General features: G+C 44.1%; 1 protein-coding gene across 12 annotated transcripts in view; it reads left to right on the plus strand.

Moving 5' to 3' along the window:
* Positions 1 to 12,520, plus strand: part of CASZ1 (castor zinc finger 1) — a 197,562-nt gene that overhangs the window by 104,483 nt on the left and 80,559 nt on the right. For all 12 annotated transcript variants that reach the window (XM_086921333.1, XM_086921334.1, XM_086921335.1 and 9 more), the window contains exon 3: positions 9,346 to 10,159. In XM_086921333.1, coding sequence (XP_086777459.1) covers positions 9,346 to 10,159 — 814 coding nt within the window. The remainder of the gene's footprint in view (positions 1 to 9,345; positions 10,160 to 12,520) is intronic.

Consider the following 12,520-nt stretch of genomic DNA (forward strand, 5'->3'; position numbering starts at 1 on the left):
ATGTTTGCGCTATATAAAACGTTCTAAATAAATAAAATAAATAAATTAACGTAGATAAAAAGTACACCTTTCCCAGCTTCATTAAAAAAAGCAGCTCAACGCAAATAATTCTGGGACAAGATTGTTAGATACTGAATGTCTCAAAAAGTTGGACGTATGGTGGGTCAGGTTCACATTGTGCCATGTATTTGGCATACGGTGGGATGCCTATATGATGTTCCAACAGATGACTTCAGCATCCCTTCTGAAAAAACTAGCTCCGTTTAAAGCCAGTGGATTTAGGGTGAATGCTAAATGTTCTTACCATGGTGTTTAGAAATGGTTTACTGCTTAGTAAATATATACTTGAAGCTCTCAACTCCGTAAAACCAGAGATAGTCACAACAAGGGCCAAAGGCAACTCGTCCCAAAAGACCATATGTTTCCAAAATAGAATTTTAGCAGACCTGTAGTAATCAGCCTGCCTAAAAGTTGAAACTCTTACTGATTGCAGAATTATACACCATAGAATCATCAACCTACAATAAGGCTGGGGGTGGGGGGGGGGTAGGAGGGAGTACTACACCCTTTCCCACAGGCCTCAGACAGGCAAGATTGAACGCAAATCCTTTACATGAGTGTAACCTTCCCTCCATACACCACGTCAGCAGGAATATAAATATCTCTATTTCTGGTTGCAATGGCTAGATGTACAATAGAAATACTTGAAACTAGGCATACATCACTATTCATCTTGGCTGCTCAACGTCAACTCGAGCTTTACTCCAAGTAGTTATTTCTAGCTACTTATTCACAAAATCATTTGCTACCCTCCAAACTTAGCAACGCTTGAAAGGTGGTTGAACATAAAAAACAATGCCCCTAGTTTCATTTCGAAAAAGAAAACTGGGGAGTTCAGATCAATGCAGCATTTGCCACTGATGAATAAATATAGCATTGTTGTGGTTGTAGAGGTTAATGAGGGTAACATTGTAATCCATCTTGACAAACACCCAGAAATGGGTACTCTGTAGACTTGTATAGAGCGTAAATGGTACATACTTCTTTATTCATTGGAAGCTTGAAAGAGTTCTATGAGTCAGAGTCCATAGGCAGCCTTTTGAAATCAAGTTACTTCTATTTCAATCCTACCCGTTTGCGCTGCATGTAAATTCTAGCATGCTATTTCATCAGGGGTATCAAAGTGGCTCATATGGTACTTCAGACGCTGTTTTGTAAGATATAATGGACCGCTGTCCTTCAGGAGAGGGGTACAAACCCCAAAAGTCCTATTGACCAATGCTCACTTTTTGACGTCTGAACTTCTGCTTGTAAATCGGTCCATGTCTTCCCCAGACATGGCCTGGAGTTGTAGGAAACAGTTGGCACGCAGTTGACCAGACAACTTTGAAGCGCCCTTTGAGCCTCTTCTAAGGTACCTACAGCTCACTATTCAATTGTCAACCGTATATGGATCTATAAATTATCCTTCCTAACTGGAGTTAGTGAGCATACTGGAGAATAATAATTTAGCGACCTTTACCATAGATATATTCTTTGTTCTCCACTTGCGCAATAAAATCTCGTTCTGAGTTGAAATGGCAGAAAAGACATCTAAAGTGAAGATTGTGTCACAGTGCATTGTGAACTTCACGATGACATAGGGATGAGTCAATCTAATGGCACAGGAAGCCAACACCCAAATAGAAAAACTTCGATGTAAACAACTTGCAATTTTCCGAGCCTGGCAGTACTTAGCAGAATTATGCACCGCATATGAAGCCTCAGTAGACCCATACTGCCAGCTCATGGTTACAGGTAGGAAAGATTTTCCTTATCCAGCTTGGTATCTTTCAGTCATTCACATCCACGCCAAGGCAAGGCCAGTACTCACTAAATATGCTTTAGAAAATCTAATGCACAGCAACTTTCATAGCTTATATGACATTATTAGTGCACTAAGAGTGGGTATAACATTTTATAAATTAGCAGCAGAACTGTACACTGCCAAGTGTATTTAAGGTCCAAGATCCTTTCCTTTTATTTAGCCGTATTCAAACAAGGATGTGAACGAGTAATATATAGGAATGTGGACAGGCAGTATTACAGGCAAATAATACATTCCTTTGCCAAACAGTTTACAGATGCACACCCAGGCAGAAGAATGGCAGCATGGCTGACATCTAAGTGGCAGTAGTGACTTTCTGGGCCTTAGCCGACATTCTTGGCCACATTGATCTCTGCTAGTATGTGGAGAGCGCACACTGAACCGTGGCTGATATGTTCATGGAATTGGTTGACAAGACATGTTAACAGATCTGATAAATTCATACAGATGATGTCCGCAAGAGGCAGAGCATTAACAATTTGATACACTGGTTTGCAGCAGGCCCCTTGAATATATCTTGAGGTGTCTGAAGCTCTGATTGTGGTGGAAAACACTTTGGGGTAGCGGACCTACCTTTTCTACTTTGCTTACTGTAAACTTTAACTTGGATGCAGAAAATTGGGAGGTGGTTTGGGGATTCTCTAGAAGGTAGATAGGTCGCCATAGTCCCTGACAAAAGTCTTTATGGCAGTGAGAAGGAATTAGCAGCCGCCCTGCATCGACTCTAAAGTTCATATTGTTAACCTCATAGTTCATCCTCTTTCAGTGTCCTCCACATATAGCCCACTGTTTGAGGTTAGTCCAAGCCATTTCTGGTTCTAGACGATTGGGACATGATAGATACTTCATTGCGCAAAGGCATACCTCACTTATTCACATCCCCAGGCACCCTGTACTTGGCAAGCAATGACAGAAGCCTGAGCCATCCTGTTGCCAGCTCCCATACAGGGATATGTTTGTGCTCCAGCCATAAATATCTACAATAGGCATCCACTAGAGCTGCTCACCTTGAGGCACCAAGGGATCTACCAGCGCAGAGCAATTTTGGCCACTCTGGGAATAATCGGAACCGCTTGAACCATTCAGAGATCTAGCAGAGTCAGTCAACCTATCCCACACTGGAAAATGCCAGAGACAGACTTTGTGAACTACAACTCAACTAGAGCAGCTACACACTCCGAGCAATCTTGTGATCTGCCAGAGAAGGGCAGCTTGAACCCCCATGGATCTACCAGGGCTGTATAACCTTACTACAAAGGGTTTTTTGTAGAAAATGGCCACCTTTTCCCTGCTGCTGGTGAATGGCACATGGCGGTTCCTAAATATCCAAAGGCACACTTATTTGTAATTATTTTGCAGATTTACTCTATTTTCAAATATTAAGGCCGGGAGTCAAAGCCTTGTGCCATTCACCATTAGCAAGAATAAGCTGATGAATATCTCTGTTTTTCTTTGTAGCCGTTGTGCTAGTGCGTAGGGATGAGCATGGCAAATACTTCATAATGTCAAGTACAGGAAAGAGGAGTATGAAAAAGAAGAAACATATATTGATTGTGTTGCTCCATATAAAACTGTACCAGATAAAGTTAGTCTGATCCACCCAAGGAACAGACTGAACCATTAAGGAATGTCACAGTAGAGCAACCTCAGCTAGCCACGGCCCTACCACAGATGGACAACCTGACCCTCAGAAGAATCTGATCTGTGATCTAAATAGATTGAGCTACCGAGGCAGCCACAAGAACAGGACAGCTTGGCCCACCCTGTGATCTAGTATGACAGGAAATCCTGAGCCAATCAGATAACTTAAGGCACCAAGAAATGTAAGTAAAGAACATAAAATAAGCCATCGAGCAAGACCTTTCACCTCGCTGGACAGTTGTAGCCACCTACGATGTGCTGGATACAGACACTCAGTGCCCTCATTGATCATCTAAGCAAGGACAGCCTGGGCCAATTAAAAATCTACCAAAAAACAGCTTTGTCCATTCAGGAATCTACCTGTGAAGGGCAGTCTGAGCCACCAACTGTGGTACTACAGTATGCCAGCCAAAGCCCCACCGGGATGTTGTTGAGTGCAATATAGTTTAGGGGATCTACTGCAGAGATGTCTTGTACTCTTTGGGAAATCCTGGGATGCCCATTTTTAACCAGACTGGGATATTGGAGCTACTGTGGTTACCAGTTCTAAAGGTGAGCACCCATCAACTTTGAAACAGAATTAATCAGAGTGCAGAGGGACTTTCTTTTTATGTGATCTATGTAAGCTATGCACCTTGAGATACCAATGGTCATACAGTAGATCAAGACATCCATGGTCACCTGGAAATATACTGAAGTTGATGACGGGGTGAACGACCTTATGCTTTTGGAAAATACATAGTGTGGCAACTGACTTAGGAATGCCCTGGTGGGAAGGGGTTACTGGGCGAAGATTGTGTAAATCGAAGCCATTTACTACTGGTGTCCTGGGGCTGAACCCTACTATTGGGCTCAAAACGAAGCACCAAGTACACCCCTGTAGCATTTGACACTCAGGCCACCGAAGCTAAGAAGCCCAAGGCTTACTCCGCAAGTTGATGTGGGATTAGAGTCAGAGCTCCATTAATTAACACAAGTCAATAATGGAATATCCGGCTGCGCAAGTACTTTACTAAATAACATACTATGGAAATCTGTGAATAAATGCTCCAGAAGCAATAAATCAAAAGGTGACAAGTAACACTACTCTTCAGTGATTAGTAGAGGTAGCCACAGTTGCTCCCGTTGGGCAACTTTGTGTGAAACGTGCGTGCCACAGTCTCCCCTTTACGCTCGGGCTCCCTGCACTAGTTCGTGTGGGGCTTAGACTTTCTTGGAGGGTGACCTTCTTTGCAGGTGGCTCGTTTCAGCTATTTCCACTTTTGTGTTGATTTGGGCCTCGCTCCCCCATGTTCATGGTGCAGGCTGTGCCTTTTGTAGGTTGGGGACCAAACAGCTAGCGAGTTGTGGGCCACATGGCCCCTGTTGTTCAGTGAGCAGGAATCTCACTTCCGGCCTGGCGAACTGGTGTACAGATGACGTTCAGCACCCCTCCTTTTTCGAGTACTTGTCTTAGGTGAGCAAAGGAAGTATCAGAGCCACTTGAGGAGGCAACTGGGGGAAATAAACGCTTGCGCCTTGGTGTATCTTGCAGCGTGGGAGACTTCCTCAGGGCCTGCCACAAACCACCCAAAAGTGATGTACCACCCCCGGTGACAACTTGGCTCCCTCTGGCTCATTGGATTGTCCCTTATTTTGTCCCCAGACTAGAGTTCAATTTGTGCCAACACCTCACAGTGCTCAGATGTCGCTGGAAATCTTAGACAGACTTGAGTTCCCAAGTACCCTCCCATCTACTGAGGTGAATCACCTGGTCATGCTCTGGTGAAACCCTTAGGAGCTCCCTGGCCTCACCCTGCCAGAGTGGTGTAGATCCTTTCTCATCCCTAGTACACAGAAGACATCTTTGGCTAGTCCCAAACTCAGTTCCTACCCGAGCCCCCTTCTGAGCACTGTCTCCCTCGTACAATAAACCGTATATGTTGCCCCTGAGCAGCTGGTCGTCTCTCTCTCTCTCTCTCGAAGCAGAGTAGAGGTAGCTTTTCCTGAAAGTCCAAAGTAAAGACCCAAGATTTCTGATTCCAGACCTGGTAAGATGATTTTGGAGTGTACATCCCAACCCAGGACCCAGCGCGTTTATCATTTCACTGGTGTAGAGCCCCTGGAATCAATTAGAAATTTCCAGCAAGTGTGCCAAGATTTCTCTGTTTCCCTATCTTTCTATTTTTCTTCCTTATCCTTTCTTCTTTTTTGAACTAGAGTTGCAGACAGTAGATGTATATTTCAGCAGTCAGCTCTAAGACTTAATGGAATGGGCAGAACGACCCCAAACCAGCCTTGTGCATCCTAGTCCTTTGTTGCAGGGTGTGAACAGGAAGGTAGGATGGACCTGGAAATGCCCAGGCAGGAGAAACTAAAACAAAGGCACAAAAGCAAGGAATATTGCCCTACGTAGCCACCTGTTACCCTGTGAGGGCTAGCCCTTAAATATGGATAAAGGGCTTGGAAAGAGCAGAGGGAAACTATAGTTTCCTAGGCACCCTCTGTATCTTCTCCTTAACATTCCTCAGTCTAACTCACTACAGGGGATCCTTGTAACGTTTAGGGTCGAGCTCGGAAATTCACATCTCTTTCTTCTCCTTTCCATCCATCCATACATTCTGTGCACCACTTGAATGTCCCAAATACAAACTAGACCCCACTGTTCCCAAGGGCAGCTGTGCCACATGCTTCATACATGTGTCCTCTACATATGCCAAACTAAACGCACTTTCATGTCCCGCGTGGCTGGACGAAGGACCCGGTTGCAGGAGACTGGCAGATCACTTTAAAATGTAGGAGCGCCCAGTAGGCACTTCTCCCTAGCATAGGGAGGTAGAACACCTCCCTTGTAATTATGAATATTATCACTGTCAGGGGTACACGCTCTCCAAAGCCAAGCAGGAGACCTTTCTCTGCCACAAAAATTAGTAAATTGACTCTGTGAGGCGAGGTTGGCCTCGGTATGATCAGGTGGTAATGGCCTCAGTAAAGAGAAGTGTGACTGGAGGTTTCTTGGTCTCCCATCATTACTGTGTAGTAGGCGCGACAGGCAGAGTCTCTAGATCTCCCCTTAGATGAAAGCAGGGTCTGTACTGACATGCATGTTACTGCCCCTGCACGGCCTATTTTATTGTGAGTGAAGTAATCTCAAGGGTATGGAGGCTTAAAAGACTCGGTGCTCCATATGTTCAAATTGGCTTTTTAAGCCTATTTGAGTGATATGCTGAATGGGTGTGCAAGATTCAGAGTGTGCAGTGTGATAGACAACATGTTTTCAATGCGAGACCCCAAACATGTTTCTGAATCCTCATTCCGCCTCTCCATGGTCTCTACTTTCTAGAGAGTATATATGTCCTATGTGTCCTTGTTCTAAGTGAGTAAACCACTGCCCACGCGTCTTCTTTAACACAACAGGTTCTTCCACTTCTAAGTTTACTTGGGCAAAGTTACAGAGCTCTAAAAGGCCGATTCACAAAGATTTGTCTGTGAGTGGGTGTTATTTACTGCTGAATTTCCAGGAATTAGTCGAGTCATCAGCAGCATTTGTTGGGGACCGTTTTTTTTTTTTTAAATCATCAGCATCTGACCCAGAATGAGAGTGAGGCATAAAAAGGAGGGAGAATGAGGAGAAGAAAAATAGGGAAACTGTGACAAAGGGAGAAAGGATGAACGTCTAAATGAAATAAAGAGACAGGGAGTATAGGGTGGAAAGAAAGAGCAAAGAGGAGGAATCAATGTAGTCAGCTTTGGTAATCAGAAGTGCAAGCCGGATGCTCCTAACAAAACCTTTTAGCCCCTGCACCTACAGTTTGACAAATTAAGCACTGAAGAACAAATCTCCCAAAGCTATGTGTGTTGCACACATGTCAAAAAGGAGGAATGCTCCTCTGGGGACAAGCACAGTCTCCAATGCAGTGTATCTATATCGGCCCCATCTCTCTTAATGAGATGCAAGATATTCACGGCAGACCTTTTGTGCAAGGCAGCAGGGAACTATCGATCTACTGCGCCCATAGTGGAGTTGAATTGGCCTGCACTCGAACCACCACCTACTCTGCTGTTATAGTATATGTTAAAAGAATTTATAGAGCACATGCACAACCAAAGGTTTCATGGTGATAAAATTATGAAGGTCATGAAAATGCAGGAGGGAAGCAAGAGGTCTAATTAGTCTGATGGTCCAATAACACAAGTTAAACCCTAGCAAGAGAAGGCTTGTTTACACCAGCCAGGTCTTCAAAGTTTTCCTGAAGGGGAGGATCCAGTCTGGAAGATACAGTGGGAGCGACTTCTACTCCGAGGAAGCCAGAGTAGAAAACCTGCACACTCCACATCGACGTTTTTAAAATCTCAGAACTTCAACGATTCACTGTGGTCGACCGTAGACTATGTGAATACGGATACCTAGATATTATCTTCGACACAAATAAGAGGGCTATACCATTAATACCCTTGAATTGTTTTGAATTGCATTTGTTGCTTTTTGGTAGCCTTCGAAGCTTCTTCAAAAGAGGGCTGCTTTTAAGGTCAGCCTGGCTGCTGCATTTTGTACCATCTGTAGTGTTGCCAAGTCCCCTTTGGGGAGCGCCAGAAAGATAGAGTTGGCATAGTCTAAGCACAAGCCAATGGTGTTGGCACAGTCTAAGCACAAGCCAATTACTGCTGACATGATAGTTGTTAGTGATAAATGTCACCAGCATCCATAGCCCCATTATGCCCGGCCATATAATTAAATGATCATCAAGGGATAACGGAGACCAACCTCTGGAACAAAATTAAGGTTAGAGTGACAGACGACTTAACCCCTGACCAGGCACATACATTGGCAGAGGGCTAGCTGTCCCCTAAGCCTGAGGAGTTGAGCACTGCATAGGGAAACCCAAGGCAGGTTAGTGATGGGGCTATGACATACACAAGGTCACGTTTGTATGTTGCCTATGAGTGTTGTGTGCTGTGCTATTGGTGTTAAAGGGGTTACCTCCGTGGAACCTTATTAGCTCGAGTGGTTTCTCTGTGGGCTGATAGTTATCCCTGGTTATGTCTGCCTTCTGATGACCAGCTGTGAAGGTTCTGCGTGCAACCATGGCAGGGATGGGAGATTGCAACATTCCTCCTTCACCTTCAGTAGCATTTTCAAGCACTTCTATCCTCCCCTTCACGCAGGCCAGTATTCACTCTACTGGTGTCTCTGAAGCCCATGCGCGCACCACTTGCATCACTGATGCTGCCACGCACAACACTGGGATGCCACATACGCCACCTGCTTTCTAATGTTATGGTACCGACCTCTGTTATGTACAATGCCCCTTTGCGAACCCCACGCATGTGTCCTGCCTGTCTGCAGCCCTCTTCTCTGTGATGCCAACATTCACACCCTTGGTGCCTATGTAGCTCGCACCCACACCACTGTTCTCTGGCTTTTTCTACACAGCACGTTTCTTTTGCTATTTGCTGCTGTTCACATGCAGACACCTGATGTGTTTGATGCCCCTGCTGGCTCTTGCTAATGTGCCCACTCCCTGTGGTTCTCTCTTGCACCTTCATCCCCCTCAAAAAGAGGCTTCTCATGTCGAATAAAATGGCTTTTTCTGTGCATAGGGCAGGCTGCACTCGCAGGAACGGTTATGAAAACTTGGTTTAATGTACTGAAAAGCCATCGGCAAGAACATTTAGGAAATTGATTTTCCTGGCATTGATGAACTCCTTTTATTTTACCCTGGTATTAATTACATTTTTTTTTTTAAACAAATTAATTTGAGTCGTAAAACCTAACAAGTGCACTAGGCGCCCGTAGATCACAGTGAGGAAAGAGTAGGCGATTTATTTCTAAATCTGTAACCATTCTCTCACTGCAGCTTCCTCGCTGAACGACTACGCGACCTCCACCATGCACGAGTTCCTGGGAATCTTTGGGTACAGCGACCAGAGCATCAAGGATGAAATCTGCAGGAAGGTGAGCTTCGACAAACTCAACACACCTACCTCAGAGAGCGGCACTGCCTCCCTCCCCGCAGAGGATGCCATCAGCAAGCGGGCAAGGTTCTCCAAGTATGAAGAGTATATCCGGAAACTGAAGGCGGGGGAACAGTTGGGCTGGCCCCCACAGGGAGCCAAGTGTGAGGAGCTGAACTCCAAGTTAGCCCATGCCAGGGACGGCATCATCCATCAGCATGGCAGGGCGCCAGGGTCAGAGCCCAAGGCTACTATCTTGCCCCTACCCTCCTCAGGCACCGCTCAGATGCAAAGTCTGATGTCGCGGGCCTCCAAGTATGACTTCTTCATTCAGAAGCTGAAGACTGGTGAAACCCTCAGGCCACAGAATGGCAATACCTACAAAAAACCTTCCAAGTATGACCTGGAGAACGTCAAATACCTCCACCTATTCAAGCCGGGAGAGGGGGTGCAGGACATGGGCGGTGCCATTGCTTTCAAGACTGGCAAAGTGGGGCGACCTTCGAAATATGACGTGCGCAGCATCCCAAAAATTACCCCAGTGAAATCGGCTGCAGTGGTTCCTAATCTGACTCCTGCTCCTCTAGTCAGCAGTCCTAGCACACCACTGGTCACCGCAGAGCAGACAGCCTCGCTGTCATTTAACACCCCAGAGTACCTGAAGTCTGCCTTCTCGAAGACGGACTCCATCACCACCGGAACCGTTTCTACAGTCAAGTAAGACATCCCTTGCTTCCTTCCTGTGCATTTTCCTTGGGATGTGGGAGGACTGGAGGTAGGGGGAGGTTGAGGGCATGTTCACTCAGCAACCACTCACCAATCAGCAATTCTTCTAATCACATCACCCTAGTTTTATGGTGGGGAGTGGGAAGGGACCACGAGGCACTTGCTACAGTGTATTACTCGGAATGAAGGTTGGCTGGGAATATTACACTCCGTGTGGGCAGTCCAACTTCACAAAAAATAAATGAAGCATCAGTTTTACAATATATTTAAAAATTACCAGCATTACCATTGGCATATTAACTATATTAGTGCAATCAGAGCCCGACTTCAAGGTTTGTTTTCTGATACTATTTTCTAACTTGTAGCACTATTTTATGTGAGCTACTTCCATTTTTAAGATCATACATTTCAGATTGTGTAGAATTCTGGTTGTGGCGGTTTGCTGGAAACAATATTGAAGGGATTGTCGTTTCAAATACTGGGGTAACCAATCTGAAGATTTCAAAAACTTGTAGTGCTTATTTTTCTTCAAAAAATGTGGAAGTTAAGGATCTAAATAAATGTTCTGTCACAAACTGGTAGCTACAAATCGTAGGAGTCATATTTAGTAATATTGCCTACAAAGGTAACCTTTGTGTAAATTGTGTGCACAGGGGAGGTTCTAATAAAGAATTAAAGTTTATTGATGCTGTACTGCTCCCTAAACAGCAAAGCCAGTAGCAGAAGTGGGTAAGCAAGCTTAATATTTAATGAAACTAATGCTGTTTAATTCTATCTGGGTGTTTGAAAGTCCTTCTGAAAAGGAGAGAGCATACAATGCAAACAATTTTATGGGCTGAATATTATAAAAGATGTAAATTGAGTTTGATTATATAAGAAGTCCAGTTTTAAGATCAACCACATCATCAATAAGTAGTTCATATGGGCTAGAATGTGTACCTTTGCGAGACTGTACAATGATTAAAAAAATCCATTGATATCCAGCGAATCCCTTAGTCATGGAAATTATTGTACCTAATGGAAGGCAAGCGATACCCACATACGTTTTTTTCACTTATCTGAAAATGTTGTACATATCTATATTTGAGAGTGGTATGTGGACTTCTATTCAAAAGAAGATAAATGAAAGGGGAACAATTGATCGAAACATGTAGGTAGGTGCTGAGTTTTGAAAAGGCATCAGAATTCAGTTAGTAAATTACCACAGGGCCTTGTCCAAGTAAATCGTGTTAAAGTGTATTATTAAAATTGTGAATCCTTTTCTCAATCCATTTATTGAGCTATTCAGCCTTTGAAATTAAATGTTATGTTTAGTTTGACTTTTTGTAGGGTTGAGACTATTGCGCTCATTTGTTGCTAATCTGATTGTTTTCAAGAATCTATGACAAACATCAGGAATTTGTCATTTTTATACAGCATGACTTTACTCATACTCCATATATATTGAGGCAATTAGGCATGAAACAACAGCGAATGCACATTGAGCATAGACATTGGAGCTTCCTACCCTTGATATTGTGAAAGTACCTATTGCACTTCAAACACTAAAATTTCTAAGCTTGTAATCTCATTGATCAGAGCATACTAAGTATTGTTGTCCGCAATTACACCACCCCTAAATATAATCACACTGTGACATCTGAACCCAGCTCTAACGCCGGGACGAGAATGTCCCAGGTAGACGTCAAGTGTGCCGCACCTTAGGCTCGTGCAGGAGGCTGTCAATCATTTAGCACCAATGGGTACTCGAAGAGAACCCACAGTGCATTAAAGCAGGAAGTATAAGAGGTTTGTAAGACTCAAATCTCTTCTCACTGGTGTTATATTCAGAAGACGGAGTATGATGTAGAAGTCTCACATGAATTTTACATCTACACATCGTGTCAGGGACGGTTACATCATCTCTGCTCTTTTCATACTGAGATGATGAGCTGAAATACGATTTTACACCATTATCTCACAAAGCACTATATTCTATTCTGATATTTTATGGTAGACGTATTTATATATTGCACACTTTGCTGTTAGTGTGGGTTTATAGAACTAACATGGCCGGGTATCTTATTATGCCATCTAAATACTTTACATGTATAAATCTATTCATGCATGTGCCAGGCCGGTCCTCTGCCCTGGCCCCATCCTTCCCATTCAACACAGCCAGGACTATCTGTAGGCTTGCATAATGGATGGGTGCGTTATGCGCTCACCCCGTGCATGTCTCGTCTTCACTGGGCGCCAGTTCGCTGATGCTTTCAGTTTTGAATGATTTGAGGTCAGACAAACATGCTAATTAATATAAGTTCTCTAACCACAGCCACACGCCCAGGGTGCGTCCTCGGATTACATCTCCTT

Source organism: Lissotriton vulgaris, chromosome 5 (assembly GCF_964263255.1).
Source record: "Lissotriton vulgaris chromosome 5, aLisVul1.2, whole genome shotgun sequence".
NCBI classification, from domain to species: Eukaryota; Metazoa; Chordata; class Amphibia; order Caudata; family Salamandridae; genus Lissotriton; species Lissotriton vulgaris.